The sequence below is a fragment of the Squalius cephalus genome (assembly GCF_949319135.1).
Source record: "Squalius cephalus genome assembly, chromosome: 7".
NCBI classification, from domain to species: domain Eukaryota; kingdom Metazoa; phylum Chordata; class Actinopteri; order Cypriniformes; family Leuciscidae; genus Squalius; species Squalius cephalus.
In genome coordinates, this window is record NC_137128.1 from 5,168,782 (window position 1) to 5,188,920 (window position 20,139).

Consider the following 20,139-nt stretch of genomic DNA (forward strand, 5'->3'; position numbering starts at 1 on the left):
TGTGTTTGCAGAGAGACTCCGCCCACACGCTCTTCTGATTGGCTGTGATGTTGGATTGATTGGGTTGTGAGTGCAGTGTGTTTGCAGAGAGACTCCGTCCACACACTCTTCTGATTGGCTGTGATGTTGGATTGATTGGGTTGTGAGTGCAGTGTGTTTGCAGAGAGACTCCGTCCACACACTCTCCTGATTGGCTGAGATTATGAATTGATTGGGTTGTGAGTGCAGTGTGTTTGCAGAGAGACTCCGCCCACACACTCTTCTGATTGGCTGTGATGTTGGATTGATTGGGTTGTGAGTGCAGTGTGTTTGCAGAGAGACTCCGCCCACACGCTCTTCTGATTGGCTGAGATTATGAATTGATTGGGTTGTGAGTGCAGTGTGTTTGCAGAGAGACTCCGCCCACACGCTCTTCTGATTGGCTGTGATGTTGGATTGATTGGGTTGTGAGTGCAGTGTGTTTGCAGAGAGACTCCGTCCACACACTCTTCTGATTGGCTGTGATGTTGAATTGATTGGGTTGTGAGTGCAGTGTGTTTGCAGAGAGACTCCGTCCACACACTCTCCTGATTGGCTGAGATTATGAATTGATTGGGTTGTGAGTGCAGTGTGTTTGCAGAGAGACTCTGCCCACACGCTCTTCTGATTGGCTGAGATTATGAATTGATTGGGTTGTGAGTGCAGTGTGTTTGCAGAGAGACTCCGCCCACACACTCTCCTGATTGGCTGAGATTATGAATTGATTGGGTTGTGAGTGCAGTGTGTTTGCAGAGAGACTCCGCCCACACGCTCTTCTGATTGGCTGTGATGTTGGATTGATTGGGTTGTGAGTGCAGTGTGTTTGCAGAGAGACTCCGCCCACACGCTCTTCTGATTGGCTGAGATTATGAATTGATTGGGTTGTGAGTGCAGTGTGTTTGCAGAGAGACTCCGCCCACACGCTCTTCTGATTGGCTGTGATGTTGGATTGATTGGGTTGTGAGTGCAGTGTGTTTGCAGAGAGACTCCGCCCACACGTTCTTCTGATTGGCTGTGATGTTGGATTGATTGGGTTGTGAGTGCAGTGTGTTTGCAGAGAGACTCCGTCCACACACTCTTCTGATTGGCTGTGATGTTGGATTGATTGGGTTGTGAGTGCAGTGTGTTTGCAGAGAGACTCCGCCCACACACTCTTCTGATTGGCTGTGATGTTGGATTGATTGGGTTGTGAGTGCAGTGTGTTTGCAGAGAGACTCCGCCCACACGCTCTTCTGATTGGCTGAGATTATGAATTGATTGGGTTGTGAGTGCAGTGTGTTTGCAGAGAGACTCCGCCCACACGCTCTTCTGATTGGCTGTGATGTTGGATTGATTGGGTTGTGAGTGCAGTGTGTTTGCAGAGAGACTCCGTCCACACACTCTCCTGATTGGCTGAGATTATGAATTGATTGGGTTGTGAGTGCAGTGTGTTTGCAGAGAGACTCCGCCCACACACTCTTCTGATTGGCTGTGATGTTGGATTGATTGGGTTGTGAGTGCAGTGTGTTTGCAGAGAGACTCCGCCCACACGCTCTTCTGATTGGCTGAGATTATGAATTGATTGGGTTGTGAGTGCAGTGTGTTTGCAGAGAGACTCCGCCCACACGCTCTTCTGATTGGCTGTGATGTTGGATTGATTGGGTTGTGAGTGCAGTGTGTTTGCAGAGAGACTCCGTCCACACACTCTTCTGATTGGCTGTGATGTTGAATTGATTGGGTTGTGAGTGCAGTGTGTTTGCAGAGAGACTCCGTCCACACACTCTCCTGATTGGCTGAGATTATGAATTGATTGGGTTGTGAGTGCAGTGTGTTTGCAGAGAGACTCTGCCCACACGCTCTTCTGATTGGCTGAGATTATGAATTGATTGGGTTGTGAGTGCAGTGTGTTTGCAGAGAGACTCCGCCCACACACTCTCCTGATTGGCTGAGATTATGAATTGATTGGGTTGTGAGTGCAGTGTGTTTGCAGAGAGACTCCGCCCACACGCTCTTCTGATTGGCTGTGATGTTGGATTTATTGGGTTGTGAGTGCAGTGTGTTTGCAGAGAGACTCCGCCCACACACTCTCCTGATTGGCTGAGATTATGAATTGATTGGGTTGTGAGTGCAGTGTGTTTGCAGAGAGACTCCGCCCACACACTCTTCTGATTGGCTGAGATTATGAATTGATTGGGTTGTGAGTGCAGTGTGTTTGCAGAGAGACTCCGCCCACACACTCTTCTGATTGGCTGTGATGTTGGATTGATTTGGTTGTGATTGCAGTGTGTTTGCAGAGAGACTCCGCCCACACGCTCTTCTGATTGGCTGAGATTATGAATTGATTGGGTTGTGAGTGCAGTGTGTTTGCAGAGAGACTCCGCCCACACGCTCTTCTGATTGGCTGAGATTATGAATTGATTGGGTTGTGAGTGCAGTGTGTTTGCAGAGAGACTCCGCCCACACGCTCTTCTGATTGGCTGTGATGTTGGATTGATTGGGTTGTGAGTGCAGTGTGTTTGCAGAGAGACTCCGTCCACACACTCTCCTGATTGGCTGAGATTATGAATTGATTGGGTTGTGAGTGCAGTGTGTTTGCAGAGAGACTCCGCCCACACACTCTCCTGATTGGCTGAGATTATGAATTGATTGGGTTGTGAGTGCAGTGTGTTTGCAGAGAGACTCCGCCCACACGCTCTTCTGATTGGCTGTGATGTTGGATTGATTGGGTTGTGAGTGCAGTGTTTGCAGAGAGACTCCGCCCACACGCTCTTCTGATTGGCTGAGATTATGAATTGATTGGGTTGTGAGTGCAGTGTGTTTGCAGAGAGACTCTGCCCACACGCTCTTCTGATTGGCTGAGATTATGAATTGATTGGGTTGTGAGTGCAGTGTGTTTGCAGAGAGACTCCGCCCACACGCTCTTCTGATTGGCTGTGATGTTGGATTGATTGGGTTGTGAGTGCAGTGTGTTTGCAGAGAGACTCCGCCCACACACTCTTCTGATTGGCTGTGATGTTGGATTGATTGGGTTGTGAGTGCAGTGTGTTTGCAGAGAGACTCCGCCCACACGCTCTTCTGATTGGCTGTGATGTTGGATTGATTGGGTTGTGAGTGCAGTGTGTTTGCAGAGAGACTCCGCCCACACACTCTTCTGATTGGCTGTGATGTTGGATTGATTGGGTTGTGAGTGCAGTGTGTTTGCAGAGAGACTCCGCCCACACGCTCTTCTGATTGGCTGAGATTATGAATTGATTGGGTTGTGAGTGCAGTGTGTTTGCAGAGAGACTCTGCCCACACGCTCTTCTGATTGGCTGAGATTATGAATTGATTGGGTTGTGAGTGCAGTGTGTTTGCAGAGAGACTCCGCCCACACGCTCTTCTGATTGGCTGTGATGTTGGATTGATTGGGTTGTGAGTGCAGTGTGTTTGCAGAGAGACTCCGCCCACACACTCTTCTGATTGGCTGTGATGTTGGATTGATTGGGTTGTGAGTGCAGTGTGTTTGCAGAGAGACTCCGCCCACACGCTCTTCTGATTGGCTGTGATGTTGGATTGATTGGGTTGTGAGTGCAGTGTGTTTGCAGAGAGACTCCGCCCACACACTCTTCTGATTGGCTGTGATGTTGGATTGATTGGGTTGTGAGTGCAGTGTGTTTGCAGAGAGACTCCGCCCACACGCTCTTCTGATTGACGTTTCTGCTGTGGACAGACAAACTGAATGTCGCTAGAATCTTATCGCATCGCGCCTGGTTAGGACCTGGTGTCATGCTGGATCTTTTACGTCACTGGACACGGCCACACGTCATGATCGCTGTCTCTCATGTTTCCTTCATCGTCAGTGAAAACAAATGACTTCTGGTAGCTTTGTTCCTGGAACAGGACTGAACACCCTGAAGAGAAAGACATCAGCCTCATGCCTCACTCTCTTCCCAAGGTCATATACTGCATCTCACTAATGCATCCATTACATCTAGAGGCCCACACAATCATCTGTGCTGCTCGGGGCGAGACTCTTCCTCCTGAATGAGTCTGTGCTGACGGAGAGCGAAGGTGGCGTTACGCAAGCCTGCCGTCACACTGGGGTTCAGCTGAAGTGCTCAGAGCCGCATGATGACCTCTGGTGATGTAACTGAGGAAAACACAGACAGTAAAGGGATAGTTCACCCAAAAATGACAATTCTGGCATCATATGCCCTCACATCGTTACAAACCCATCAGACTTGTGTTATTCTTTGAAACATAATATTAAGATAGTTTTGAATAGGCCATATTATGCCCTTTTACAAAGTCTTGTAGTTTTCAGGCTCTTCTAGAACAGGTTTTCCTGCTTGAATGTTGATTATTTTCCTCATATTCTCCATTGTTGCGGCTCCTCTCTTCCCAGTCTGTCAGTAACGCTCTGTTTACTTCCTGTCTCTATGAAGCCCCTCCTTCTGAAAAGCACACTGTGCTCTGATTGGTCGGCTGGAGCAGTGTGTTATGATTGGTCGAGCGCTTCGAGTGTGTTTGGGAAAAGTCCCGCCCCTTACCATAATCGCCAGTTTAACACACTACTAACTAACTCAACCAGGCCCCGCCCCTTTATTCTGCGCATTAATTATTATAATGAGGAATATTGTGACGCGTTCGTTCCCGGAAGAAACTCAAGACTAAAATGGAGGCGTTTCAGGAGTTCAGAAACACTGACACTGATATAGAGAGCAGTTTGTGAGTGGGAACGGTTAGTTAAAGTAAATCCTACAGTTTTCCGTCTGTTTGATGCCGGAGAGGCTGGACTCGTGAATGTCCTGCCTGGAGCACATCCCTCTTCCTCAGGCCTCCTGCATATCTCCGCTGCACTCGATCACTCCGAGCGCCTGATTCAGCTCCAGCGTTACGCAATCCGGCGGTTATCATCCCGAACACAGGCCTGAGATTAAGACCGAGCGGATGTGTTTCAGCAGCCTGCGGTTAGTTAATGCATTCATTATTCATGGTCTGCTGCACGTGTCTGCTGATGGAACGTGCTCCGATGTGTGTGTGTGTGTGTGTGTGTGTGTGTGTGTGTGTCTACAACCAGTGTTTGGACAACTGATTCCAGGACAAACTCACAACACACAGGCATATGGAGTGAACAGATGTAGACTTACAGGTGTGCAGATGATGATCCAGTGTTTCAGTGTCTCGGAGCAGGTCTAACACGCATCTTCACATTCACTTCATCTCAACACTTCTGTGGATGCAAGATTATAGCATTTCACGCGTTGTTGTTGTTATTATTCCCACTCTAAGCTATTGAGCTGAGGAATCTCAGACAGCAGAGGCTCAGCTGGTGAGACAACACTGTGATTATGGTCAGAAGCAAATTAACTTGGATATTGTTTACATTTTATTCCCTTAATGCGACAACGTTGCACTCATAATGAGATTTAGGCAATATTGCGATTAAACCTCATGTAAACACATCTTATAATCGTAGCAACCATAATCGAGTAAAATATGTGGCATATGATTTTAATCGCAACAAACACTGTAATGGCATGTGTTCCAGCGAATGCACATGTGCTTGTGGAGAACACGGAGGACGGGATCTTACACAGATTCATGATCTGAACATTTTGGCCGATACCGATAACCGATAACTCTATATATTTGAACGCCGATAACCGATATATTTGCTGATAAATCTAAATCTGATTTTTATATAATTTTTGAGAGCCTGATTACAAAATTTAATTCTCTCCATTAAAATCCATGTCCCAAACACACAATTATAGTGTTCTCATTATAACTTTATGTAGCCGATATTGCAGACTTGACTGTATTTTCCTTTTATGAAGTGATTCCTATCATATTTCAAGCAATTCAAAACCATAATGGTGAACAGTGTGTATCTGAAGCGTCTCAGCTTGAATACATCGGCCAAATGTTCTTATCAGGCCGATAACGAGAGCATTAAACATATATCGGCCGATACCGATATGGTGGATATGGTGCATCACTACTCACTAGTGCAGCCGAGTCTGAGATGTGAACCACAGCGCATGTGATGGGTCTCTGGTGTGTGTGTGTGTGTGTGTGTGTGGGCAGTGACGTCCTGAAGAGCGGGTGTAGACCGAGACCGTGACTCAGCGCTGAATCATGTCTCCGCTGCTCTGCAGGATCTGTTGAGTCACGGATGGGCTGGTGTTACTGGGTGAGGATGTGCTTATGTGGCGTTTAGCAGCTCTTCAGTGCCGTCTCTGAACACGCCTGGAGATCCACAGTCAAACGCTCATGTGTGACGCATTCAGAGCGGTGGAGGATCAAATCATGTGGCTCCATCATGAAACAATACTGCAGAAAGTCATTTTCAGTGGAATTCAATAACAAATTGTGTCTGTTCCTCACTTAAACAATATGCGATGACCTGAATGTGTCGTCCCGGTCAAACTACAACATGGTTCAAGCCCAGGGTTTGACGTATATTTGGCTTGTGTGGTTTTTTGACCTGATAATGTTCAGTCATTACTGGAAAAGCATCAGTGACCTGTGCAGGAGTGTGCTATCATTAGTGTGTGTAAGCCCCGCCCCCTCAAGCTGACGCTCACCTGCATAAACTCCTCAGAGCCACGCCCACATCTCAACATCCAATCAGAAAGAGCCATTCCAGCTCTAAACTGTCAGTTTAACATTCAAATGAATATTTCACATCTAATAATGATTCAGGAGAGGTTTGACAAGGACAACAGAATTATTTCTTAGTTTTGCATTTTATTAATGTAAAATTAAGACATTTTAGATGTCTCAATACTAATAAAACTGTGTGTAGTTTGCATCAATAAATGTCTCAAACACAGCAGTGTGCAACATTGATGCCACATGAGTTCAATTCAAAAATAGGTCAGATTATTCAGCAGTTTTATTCAGTTGTGTGTAAAATGTCTTCACTTATGGTGGTAATGATAACATATCCCTTCCAGTTAATTCGTCACACTGGGAAGGGAAGGTCAGGTCAAGTACACCGTGTACTGTGGGATACAGCACAGCACATCATACACACTGAACTACACCGTGCAGAAACAGCGGGACTAGTGTGTGTGTGTGCTGCTGAACGTGTGTGTGTGTGTGTGTATGGAAGCAAACACATCGTCCAGCTGGTAACCTGCTGTCAGTGTGTGTGACACACTCATCACCACTGCAGTGTTTGTGATTTGAGACACACTCCTGCACTGCACAGTTCCACTGAGTGTCTATAGGGGGCGCGCAGTGCGCGAGCGCGAGCGCGTGCCCTGTCCTGCTCAGATGCGCGCTCATCTCCACCACCACCACCATCATCATCATCTCCTCCATCATCCTCGTCCTCATCATGTCTGTGGTGGATCCGACAGTCCTGCACGGCGTCTGGGGCAGCAGCGCGCCCGCGGGGATGGAGAAGCCGAAGAACAAGGGCTTCAGCCTGGCCAGGATGATGACTCTGAGCTGCAGGAAGGAGAAGGACAACCAGAACCAGAACCAGCGTCACAACAACAACAACATGCCCTTCATGATCCACTGCCACATCGGCAAGGAGATCAAGCACATATGCAGCAACTGCAGCCGCGGCAGCCACGCGCGTCAGGACGGTGAGCAACGCGTGCGTTCATGCGCTCATCTCTCATTACATGTCTACAGCCATGTGTGTGCGTTAGATGATGGGCGTCGCGTCGCGTTCACACAGGACGCGTCTCGCGTTCTGCTTTGTTGTATTTGCATTATTATTATCATGTACACATGCGACAGGCGCGCGTGCGTCGCGTATAGCGCCGCGTTTTTAATGGAGACGCGCTGAAAGAGGATGCGGTTTAGCTGTTTTCAGTTGCAGGTCTGTCGGTATACAGACACGCGTTACACGGGCGTCTCTACTGGGGTTTCAGAGTGATTTCTTTCTGTTCAGTGTGGGTTTCAAAAACACAAATATCAGCTGATTTCATTGGTTAACACAATCATTGTCACCTGTTAAAAACAAGTACAGACTAAAGAGATATCACAGGAGGATCCGATAGCGACAAACAGTTAATGCTGGCTATCAGGATGTAATACTATACTTAGTTTAAAGACAGCATGAATTAAAACAGAAGTTGTTTTAGTCTTTTCTTCAATATTGTGCCATATATATCTCAGAGAAAAGAACACGTGGGCGGGGCCTGTGTTTATCGGTGAGGAATTGATTGGATGGTTGTGGTATGCTATTGGCTGATCTCATGAGAGTGACAGGTTATAGCCCCGCCCTCATCGGGTTATTCTGATTCAACATTACCAGGAACCGGAATTTAACACAGTAATGATTATGGATATTGATATGGATATTTTCTTCTCACAAAAGCGCATGTCTTGTCTTCAGAAGGCCTTGGGTAACCCCTGGAGTTAGGGCTTCACAATCTCATCCCCCCTCACTGCCACTGTGGAGCCGGGAGGAGCCAGGATATGTTATAATATGACTCTGATTATACTCGTCTGAGAGGAGAATGTCATATAGACCTGGGATGAGTTGAGGGAGAGTAAATCAAGGGTGATGTCCAGCTTTGTGTGATTAACCCTTTAGGGTGGAAGGCTTAACCAGCTGTTGTCCGCCGGATGAGCAGCGAGTGACACATGTGGTGTTGTGGTTTGGTGCAGTTGACACACACACACACACACACACACACACACACACACACACGTGGTGTTGTGGTGTGGTGCAGTTGACACACACACATGTGGTGTTGTGGTTTGGTCTCGTTGACACACACACACACACACACATGTGGTGGTGTGGTTTGGTCTCGTTGAGCTGGTTCAGTGCAGATCACACACACACACACACACACACACCGTGAGCAAACGTGCCGTCACGTTAAAGCCGATGCTGTAATCCTCTTCATCAAGTCCTCTCTGATTAATGTGCGTCACACGTGTGTTAATGTGATTAGGCTGTACGTATAAATGCTCCAACACGTGCTGCAAACACGTCCTTCATCATCACCGCTCGTCCTCACGGTCACATGACCCGCTCTCGACACACACTGGTGCTGTCTGCTCCTCGAGAAGTGTGTGTGTGTGTCAGTCAGTGGGGACTGTGTTTGACCTACTTCTGCAGTTTAAGCACTTCCAGTGAGTGCTCCAGTTCGTGTGTTTTCCTCCAGTTGAGTGTGTGTGTGTGTGTGTGTGTGTGTGTTCCTCCAGTTGTGTGTGTGTGTGTGTGTTCCTCCAGTTGTGTGTGTGTGTGTGTTCCTCCAGTTGTGTGTGTGTGTGTGTGTGTTCCCCCAGTTGAGTGTGTGTGTGTGTGTGTGTGTGTGTGTGTGTGTTGTCCCCCAGTTGAGTGTGTGTGTGTGTTCCCCCAATTGAGTGTGTGTGTGTGTGTTCCTCCAGTTGAGAGTGTGTGTGTGTGTGTGTGTGTGTTCCTCAAGTTAAGTGTGTGTGTGTGTGTTCCTCCAGTTGAGTGTGTGTGTGTGTGTGTGTTCCTCAAGTTAAGTGTGTGTGTGTTCCTCCAGTTGAGAGTGTGTGTGTTCCTCCAGTTGAGTGTGTGTGTGTGTGTGTTCCTCCAGTTGAGTGTGTGTGTGTGTGTGTGTGTGTGTGTGTTCCTCCAGTTGAGTGTGTGTGTGTGTGTGTTTTCCTCCAGTTGAGTGTGTGTGTGTGTGTGTGTGTGTGTTCCTCCAGTTAAGTGTGTGTGTGTGTGTGTTCCCCCACAGCAGCAGAGGTGGAGAAGCTGTCCTCCAGTCGCTCCGAGGCGCTGGTGCCGCCCGGCCACTGCCGGAGCAAGTTCTCCACGCTGGGACGCCTCTTCAAGCCCTGGAAGTGGAGGAAGAACAAGAGCGAGAGCTTCAAGCAGAGGTCCACAGGTACACACACCTCTGTCTCTTCTGTACAGCAGCAGCACAACACTGGAGGATGACCACGGCACCGCGCATCATCCAATCACAGCGCTCCCTCACGCTCATCATCCAATCACAGCGCTCCCTCACACGCGTCATCCAATCACAGCGCTCCCTCACACGCGTCATCCAATCACAGCGCTCCCTCACGCGCGTCAGACTATAGCAAACTCTAAATTGATCATTAATCATTCTTTTGGGAGAAATCATTGATTTGTGAACAGAATCCTCTGCCGTCTGGTCACTCCCGGTTCGATCCGGACTCGCGCTAATGGCAAATCCCTTTCACTGTCTGCGTTTTGATCTCGGAAAACCAGTTTTGTTGAATTAAACCGCGTGATTATTGTTCATGAGTCCAGTATGGAGCCACACATGCAGTCTTCCTGAGGGAGTGATGCGCTGATGTGATCTGCTGCTCAAGACACAGTTCTGATTATCATCAGTGCTTAAAGCGGTGCTATAATGCCCTTCACACAAGATGTAGAATAAGTCTGTGATGTCCCCAGAGTGTGTGTGTGTGTGTGTGAAGTTTCAGCTCAGAATACCCAGATCATTTTTACAGCATGTTAAAACTGTCCCTTATTGCGGGTCAGTAAAAACACGTCGTTTCGTGTGTGTCCCTTTTAGGGATGGGCATGATTAATCGACGATCGATAATTGATCGTTAAGAATTTCGTCAATCACGTTTATTTGTTATCGATTAAACTAATGCAGGTTGCGTTGCGTAGTGTGAGTCTTGAAGCAATGGAATTGATTTTAGCGCGGAGGTACCTGTGCATCCCGGCACCGCCAGTCCCCTCAGAGCGGGTGTTTTCGGCGGCTGGACTGGCTGTCACCAGCGGTCGCATCTGATCCCAGATCATGTCAACATGCTTATCTTTCTCAACAGAAATCAGTAGACTGGTGCAGAAGTTCTATGGGAACTTCATGTGTTTTCTCAGATCGGATAGCTATCTGATTTATCAAAACGATTCCATTTACACCTGGTCACATAAATGTGTTTTTGCAAACCGGATATAAATCCGATCTTGAATTCCCGCGCTATATGCATTTAAATTGTTGCACGTCACCGAAAGCAACTGATATGAGCTGCATTTTATTGATCATCATCAGCGAAAATTTCGAAATAAAAGACCGCAACCAGATATTGCGGCAACAGCCCTGGTAAGATCATTTCGGTTCTTTAATGAAGATGATTGTGTGTTGATGGATGACTTTCACTTTGATTTGCGATAGTTTGCACGTTGGCTTGATGAATAGATGCTCATCTGTGGTGATGCGTGTTGAAGTAGCGTCGTCATATCTGGTTATAACATGACATATAGGCTATAACATGACATATAGCCTATAACACGCTCTCACACGTTTATTTATTAGCATTTTTCGGATAAGTCAAATTTACATATGTGGTTTCAACAACCAGATGCATTTACTCTGGTCCAGTTTCATCTGGAATGCGTCTCAGATCTCCTCCTGAAGTGGTTTGAGCGATCGGATTTAAATCCGTCTCGAATGCGTTTCGGAGGGCATTTACATTTGGTCTTTTCACGATCGGATAGCTATCCGATCACAGAAACCGGATGAAGTGGCCACGGGTCTCTGCTTAAGAACGCCGGCTCGCAGCTGCAGGCTCCGCTGTTTTAGAGCACCGCAGGAATCTTCAAGTCTACCGAACGTCCAGTTTCACTGCCACAAGTTGATCTTCTTGTAATAAAGATCTCATCGAGGACAAACAAACTGTATTTTTGTATTTTCATTGCATTTTTAATTTATAAAAAGTTAAAGAAATAATGAATTTCAATATAAAAATATTAATGATTAATCGATAGTCGATCGTTAATTCTCCCGACGATCGACTAAGAAAATTTAATCGAATGCCCATCCCTAGTCCCTTTATATGCAAATGAGCTGCTGCTCCCGGCACAGGGGGTGGAGCTTCAAGAGTGTGTGTGTGTGTTAGCAGCTTCGATTACCTCAGTTCGTGAGATCGGCGAAATTTAGTGACTATCGATCGAGTCAAAGAATGTGATGATCGACCGATGCTGATCGGAGCGTCCCTAAAGACTGGAATCTGAGCAGCGCCTCAGAGCGAAGCGCAGTGAGCGCTGGTGTTTGGGAACGCAGTCGTGTGAGGCGCGTCTGGAGGCAATCACGAAACCGCGACGTTCTCCATCGAGACCTGAAGTCACGTGTTTCCCAGAAACCATGCTTAAGGCGAGACACTACAGGTGAATAGGGTACATTTTAAAATAATAGATATCACCATGAAACTTCCTCAGCTGATTACTTACACAAGTATATATAAAAGAATATTATTTTTTTATACAAAAATTTTATTAATTATACAATTTTTTAAAATTTGTATGTTTAATTATGCAAATTAGGCATTATCTCATTAAAAATGCGCGATTTTGAACATATGATAAAGCCGGGTGCAATATTATTTTTTTCATTTTGTTTACACACAAGATGAAAATAAAAACTCAGAGGGATTTCAGGATATATGCTTTCATTACCTAGGAAATCAAAATATACTGTCCATAGCCTTAAAAAATAGATTTTCGCCATATTTGTTTTTATTAAAATGTCACATAAATCAGGGCAGGAATGATTTATTAACAAATCCCTCTGAGCATATCTTCAGAATACTGCTAAGTGTATAGCTGGAGAGTTTGGTGTACACAGGCTGAGAGGTGTGTACTGGAGAATGACAAAACACATTTTGAGAAAACGGCAGTTAATGAGTTAAACAGCTCTAAATGAGAAATCATCGTTAGCTTTAAATCCCCCTTTGGACATTCACGATTGGTTACTGATAGAAAGGAAATGGCCATATTTGGAAAAGCGTTGTGCAGGAGACTCAGAGCTTCACAGCGACACCGGTCATGACAGACTTCAGTGAACAGACGGAGCTCGGCGGGTCGCGCTGGAACTTCCTGGTAAATTCGGGAGAAACTGCCGCAAGTAAACAAAATATAATAAAAAATAAACATCTTAATGTATATTTTCAACGTTTTCTTTATAGCAGCTTGAAAGAACACATATTGAAGGAGTAAACTAGCCCAACACAACACAAATGAAGATATTTCTGATGAGATCTGAGAGCTGGCTCACTCCTCCATAGGCTTCTCTGGGATTGAAACTTGCCGGCCCAGAAAGTTAGTAAAGACAATGTTTAGAATAGTCCGAGTGACTACAGGCCAATAGTGAGCCTCTATTCTTTATGCCATATCCCAAAACGAGCAGAAAAGCAGTCGGATGGAGGCGTAGCTGAGGAAGTGTCATGAGGAGAAGCCCGTCTCGTGATGTTTGATGTTCTGACCCCTGTAGAGGACCTCAGTGAGAGCGCTTGCTCCCGCTGGCGTCAGGCCCGGGTGGAGGTGCTGGTGGTGCTGATGGTGTGTGTGGATCTGGGGTGTGTAGGGACAGGGGAAGTGCTGTTGTTGATCAGTCGAGGGGATGTCCTGGGCTCAGCGGGTGTGAGGGTTATAACCTCCGAGTCATGAACACACACTCTTCCAGGAACAGTGATGGAGCGTTTGTTCACAGTGATCTGGGCTTTAATCATGTTCTCAAAACGTTAGCACAGAAACTGAAAAAATGTTTCCGAACATTCAGAAGTAGCGTTCGCGTCATGTTTGAAGAGTGATGGAACGTTCATTTAATGGTTTTATTACCAAGAAAAACATTTTTAAAACGTTTCAAACTGGTCGTTTTGAACCTGCAGAACATTCATAAATAACGTCATTTAAACCTCTATGGGAACCCAGTAAACACAGTGTGCATTTACCACTGCATCATAACATCTGTACTGGTGAGACTGACTGGTGGAGGAGGATGAGGAGGAGGAGGAGGATGAGGATGATGATGATGATGAGGATGAGGAGGATGAGGATGAGGAGGATGAGGATGAGGAGGATGAGGATGATGATGAGGATGATGAGGAGGAGGATGAGGATGATGAGGATGATGAGGATGATGAGGAGGATGATGATGAGGATGATGATGAGGAGGATGATGAGGAGGATGATGAGGAGGATGATGAGGAGGATGATGAGGAGGATGATGAGGAGGATGATGAGGAGGATGATGAGGAGGATGATGAGGAGGAGGATGATGAGGAGGAGGATGATGAGGATGATGATGAGGATGAGGATGATGAGGAGGATGATGAGGATGATGAGGATGATGAGGAGGATGATGAGGATGATGATGATGAGGATGATGATGATGATGATGAGGATGAGGATGATGAGGAGGATGATGAGGATGATGATGAGGAGGAGGATGATGAGGATGATGAGGATGATGATGAGGATGAGGATGATGAGGATGATGAGGAGGATGATGAGGATGATGAGGAGGATGATGAGGATGATGAGGATGATGATGAGGAGGATGATGAGGATGATGAGGATGATGATGAGGATGATGATGATGATAAGGAGGATGAGGATGAGGAGGATGATGAGGAGGATGATGATGAGGAGGATGATGATGAGGAGGATGATGATGAGGATGAGGATGATGATGATGAGGATGATGATGAGGAGGATGAGGATGATGATGAGGAGGATGAGGATGATGAGGAGGAGGATGATGATGAGGAGGAGGATGATGAGGATGATGATGAGGAGGATGATGAGGATGATAAGGAGGAGGATGATGAGGATGATGATGGATGAGGATGATGATGGATGAGGATGATGATGATGATGATGATGATGATGAGGATGATGATGAGGAGGAGGATGATGAGGATGATGAGGATGATGAGGAGGATGATGAGGATGATGAGGAGGATGAGGATGATGAGGAGGATGATGAGGATGATGATGAGGAGGATGAGGAGGAGGAGGAGGATGATGATGAGGATGATGATGATGAGGAGGATGATGAGGATGATGATGATGAGGATGATGAGGAGGATGATGAGGAGGATGATGAGGAGGATGAGGATGATGATGAGGAGGATGATGAGGAGGATGAGGATGATGAGGATGATGAGGAGGATGAGGATGATGAGGAGGAGGATGATGATGAGGATGATGAGGATGATGAGGATGAGGAGGATGAGGAGGATGATGATGAGGAGGATGATGATGAGGAGGATGATGATGAGGATGATGAGGATGAGGATGATGAGGAGGATGATGAGGATGATGAGGATGAGGATGATGAGGATGAGGATGAGGATGATGAGGATGATGATGAGGAGGATGAGGATGAGGAGGATGAGGATGATGAGGATGATGATGATGAGGATGATGATGAGGATGAGGATGATGAGGAGGATGATGAGGATGAGGAGGATGAGGATGATGAGGATGATGAGGATGATGATGAGGAGGATGATGAGGATGAGGATGATGAGGATGATGATGAGGAGGATGATGAGGATGAGGATGAGGAGGATGAGGATGATGAGGATGATGATGATGAGGATGATGATGAGGATGAGGATGATGAGGATGATGAGGAGGATGATGAGGATGAGGAGGATGAGGATGATGAGGATGAGGATGATGATGAGGATGCGGCATCAATGTTTAGTGAACCCTAAACATGAAGTTTAGGGGATGGAGGGGATGAAGTTTAGTGACAACATGTTACAATGTTTACATTGTACAATGACTGGTAGGATACAGTTTTTATTATTGCTTGTCAAAAATTTCAAGATTTCAATTCCATTCTTGTGATTTGATTCCGATTTTGATTCAATATATTGAATAATTTGGATACATGTTTATTTTACATTTTATTTAAAAAAATAATCTCACCTAATGCTGTAAACATAGAGGGCCCAATCTGCTGGTATTATTAAAGGTTAAACATAACAAATTAAATTAAATATAATGCAGTTTTTGTTATAATAACAATTATTTAATGACATAAGTAAAAATATAATAAATATGTAATATATAGTGCTCAGCAAAATCTCCTCTCTAGCTATTTTTCCTATTCAGTTAACATGCTATGGTCATTAAATGGCTTTCCTGAGGTAAATATAACGTTATGTGACATAATTGTTCTCCTGCTGTTATATTGACCTCTTCCCGTGGTTGAAAAACACCAATTGGTCGATATTATGTATACTTTCGGTAAGTTGTACTGCATCTTTAAATAAAAAAGTAACAGATGATCGGTTCACGTGCACTTGAACTGAGGCGCTCAGCGATCTGTCACGTCACATTTACAAGCGCCAAACGTATTTTTGTCTGAATTTCGTAATAAAATTGATGAAATCTTAGAGCTGAGATTTAGTTTAATATTAAAAGTACCTCTTTGCTCCGCAATTTTTCTGTGTGTGAGAAATTGGATGTGTGGCGTGAGCGTGTGAAAAGTGTCAATTGCGTGAGAGTTGGCAGCCCTGTATGTGATGCATTGCTGCAACAGATTGAAGCGCGCGTCCGAGTGAAAGATGCGGCGTGTGCGCGAGCCACACGAGAACATTTGATCACTTGATTTAAAAAACACATTTCAGTGACATGATGGGTTTTAACTTCATTCAGGAGATTTTGGGGTAACTGCACAACTGACAGATGACTTTGAACGCACCGCCAACGGTGTGTGTGTAACCATAGCTTCAAAACTACCAACTTTCAGACCCTGCACTTAAGCCTATAATTTCGTTTTAAAAAATTTACGACGGGACGACGACGACAAAATCTCTGCGTTTATCTTTACAATAACATTCTCTGCGTTTATCTTTACTCTCCACAATCGCGCAGTTTTTGCCTCGCGGAATTTTTGTAATCGAGTAACTCGATGAATCGTTTCAGCCCTAATTAGGGTATCTGAATAACGACAGATGAATAAGCGAGTCCCAGAACATCTGCTTATCAAACCCTGGAGCTGCTGATCCTTTAGATGGAAGATGTACATCGTTTGCAGATGTGTTTTTTGATGGCGCCATTGATCAGTGCAGTCTAGATTAAATCATGTGACCTCGCACGACCCACACTGACTCCAGATCAGCCGTCATCATATCACACACTGTGGTTTCCACTGTTCCTGAGCTCTTGAGTGTTTGTGGTCCGCAGAGGAGAAGGATCTGAGTGTGCCGAGGACTCTGGGTAACCCCAGCTCTCTCACCTCTCGCTCTTCCTCTGTGTTCCCAGCGCTGGAGAGGAAGATGTGTGCGCGCCAGAGCCGGGACGAGCTGATCCAGAGGGGCGTGCTGAAGGAGATCTTCCAGAAAGGTCAGGCACTGGACACAACTATATCAAACTGATGTGTGGATATTTGACCTGCAGTGAGGAAGTGTTTACTGCGCGTGTAGTGTGTTTTAGTGCACACTGAGCGTCAGGATCCCACAATTAACCCGTTCTTCCAGCTGAGGCTCCCCGTCTTATTGCCTGTCTCCTCTTTTGTGTCCTTAAACGCTCGTTTCTTGGGGTCGACAGCTTATAAACACGTGTTTCTGAGTCTCTTAGCTTGTTTGCTGTACACCCTGTCACACAGCAGCTTTTACACATTTTGTTTTTTGTTTTAAGTCAGAAATGGCAAGGAGGCAGCCTCACACAACACACAGTCAGTGGATGCCCCCCCGGTGTGGGCGTGGCCTAAATGTGCCCTGTCTCTGTGGCGGACCCAGACTCGGAGTCTGCAGCTTCAGTCCCGCGTTCTCAGACCCCTCGTTTATCGAGACAGCGCCTCCTGCTGTTCGGAAGATCGTATAACACCCTTATCCAAATGCCACTGAAAACAATAGGATGCAATATTACGGTCTCGTTTTACTTAAAGTTATCCAAGTAAATATTTGCATTCCCTGCTTAATGCATGTGCCAGAAAAACTCATTGTGTTCTCTGACTAACAAATTACCCAGTAGTTATTTTTTGAGCGTGGGTGTAATTGAAAATTACTGATGGAAGGGATACAGTTACAGATTGAACTATCTTATGAAAAATATTATGTGATATTATATTGCTACAATGTTTTTTTTAATTATTCAAATTCCAATTTTTCTTTCAGTTCAACCTATAATGGTCTAATTAACATTATACCATGCTAACATTACAAAACCTGTTTTTTGATATTTTGAATGCGAAGCAAAACTCAAATAAGAATAGACAAAACACCAATAATAAACAATTCTGTACTTTATTTAGCGATCACCTAAACATCATCTTGCTGTAAACAGGACAAAGCTAAGAAAAAAGGAAGAAAGAATTGTGTTAGTGACTTTACTTTTCGTCTTCAATTGCATTAAAAAAACTCCTCATTTATAAGTCGCTTTGGATAAAAGCGTCTGCTAAATGAATAAATGTAAAATGTAATGTAAATGCATAAGGTAAAATAATTACTTTCTGGCAGGCGAATGTTCCTTCTTTTTTCATTCTTTTTGCAATAAAATTAAAATTAATACAAATTAAAACAAGGAACCCAAACAAAAGGCCAAATGACATTCTAGCTCACATGCTAATACCATAGACTGGTTAATACACAGTGAAGGCATAGTACATTTGATTATTAGGCAATTGTATGAGTTGTAAATGGCTGGCAACAACTTCATATCACAGTTAAATTAATATTAATTCATTTTAATACTTACGTTTTATAAGAACTCATTTAAGTAGTCTACATAAAATATATGAAGTAAAATAATTACTCCGGCATTAATTAATTCAATTTATAGTTTTAGGAGAAAAGGTCCGGTAATTAAAAAAAGGTCAAACGGTAAATCTGATTAAATAATTAATGATGTCATTCTTTGATATTAACACACTTATTAATTGGTCTACTTTAATGTCAACTAATTTTAATCAAATTTTTACAGTGGCTTGTCTACAGAAAGTCCCAGGTTAAAGGCTAACATTAGCTATCAAAATATTTTCGGAGCTATAAAGTATGAGCTATAAAGTAGTTTGATTAAAAAAGAAATCGAATGAGTATGATTCGCTAAATAAAATTGACGATACTCTTGTTTCGGCTTAAGTTCTTCACATGTTTATCCGATCCAATTTGATAGGAGGCGCTGTCTCTAAAAACGAGGGGTCTGAGAATGCGGCACTCTGGGTGCGGGACTGTGGCTGCAGGCTCCGAGTCTATGCAAAGATGTGAGCCAATCACAGCAGAGGGCGTTTACATTGAGCTCTTAAAGGAGACACGCCCCTTTAAACCTTAAATCTCTAGAGCCAATATCAGGGCAGAAATGGACATTTATTTCTATATGATGACAGTTTTTATGTAAAAAAAATCCTACTAAGATTATCCCCAGGTTTCACAGACGAGGCTTAAGATGGTGCCGGACTAAACTGCTTGTTTGATCCGTTTTAACTAAAAGCAAATCTTAAAATATGTCACTGCCATTGCTCTGTCTCCAGATGCACACCAGTGCTGTTTTTACTAAGGCTCGTTTATAAAAGCTTCTTAAGTTCCTTACTGAACTGAGAAGGCCTAATCCAGGTTTAATCTGAGCCCTGTCTGTGGAACCGCCTAAAGTCGAGCTCAGGAACGTGTTTGTGCTCGCCAGACTCCAGGGTCCCGGGACTGATGCAGAGCAATCCCTCGGGATCAGACTGTGAGCGGACATCAGACATCCCAGACCGACAGAGGACCGGTGAGTGTGTGTGTGTGTGTGTGTGTGTGTGAGCGGACATCAGACATCCCAGACCGACAGAGGACCGGTGAGTGTGTGTGTGTGTGTGTGTGTGTGTGTGAGAGCGGACATCAGACATCCCAGACCGACAGAGGACTGGTGAGTGTGTGTGTGTGTGTGTGTGTGTGTGTGAGAGCGGACATCAGACATCCCAGACCGACAGAGGACTGGTGAGTGTGTGTGTGTGTGTGTGTGTGTGAGAGCGGACATCAGACATCCCAGACCGACAGAGGACCGGTGAGTGTGTGTGTGTGTGTGTGTGAGCGGACATCAGACATCCCAGACCGACAGAGGACCGGTGAGTGTGTGTGTGTGTGTGTGTGTGTGTGTGTGTGAGAGCGGACATCAGACATCCCAGACCGACAGAGGACTGGTGAGTGTGTGTGTGTGTGTGTGTGAGAGCGGACATCAGACATCCCAGACCGACAGAGGACCGGTGAGTGTGTGTGTGTGTGTGTGTGTGTGTGTGTGAGCGGACATCAGACATCCCAGACCGACAGAGGACCGGTGAGTGTGTGTGTGTGTGAGCGGATATCAGACATCCCAGACCGACAGAGGACCGGTGAGTGTGTGTGTGTGTGTGTGTGTGTGTGTGAGCGGACATCAGACATCCCAGACCGACAGAGGACCGGTGAGTGTGTGTGTGTGTGTGTGAGCGGACATCAGACATCCCAGACCGACAGAGGACC

At 45.3% G+C, this 20,139-nt stretch overlaps 2 protein-coding genes across 6 annotated transcripts in view; both read left to right on the top strand.

The window, feature by feature from the left end:
* LOC307160909 (phosphatase and actin regulator 1) overlaps positions 1-20,139 on the top strand; it is a 72,530-nt gene that overhangs the window by 21,919 nt on the left and 30,472 nt on the right. For 2 of the 5 annotated variants that reach the window (XM_079875245.1, XM_079875246.1), the window contains exons 1-4: positions 7,215-7,580; positions 9,666-9,815; positions 16,970-17,050; positions 19,325-19,411. In XM_079875245.1, coding sequence (XP_079731371.1) covers positions 7,325-7,580; positions 9,666-9,815; positions 16,970-17,050; positions 19,325-19,411 — 574 coding nt within the window. In that variant the 5' untranslated portion in view covers positions 7,215-7,324. Of the gene's footprint in view, positions 1-7,214; positions 7,581-9,665; positions 9,816-16,969; positions 17,051-19,324; positions 19,412-20,139 lie in introns of those variants that run through there. The other 3 variants (XM_079875247.1, XM_079875248.1, XM_079875249.1) reach the window with 3 other exon arrangements.
* On the top strand, positions 14,542-15,411 carry LOC307161257 (uncharacterized protein; the record flags this gene model as incomplete). The annotated part of the gene is made up of 1 exon (XM_079875881.1): positions 14,542-15,411. The coding sequence occupies one exon, from the start codon at positions 14,542-14,544 to the stop codon at positions 15,409-15,411; it is 870 nt and encodes a 289-aa protein (XP_079732007.1).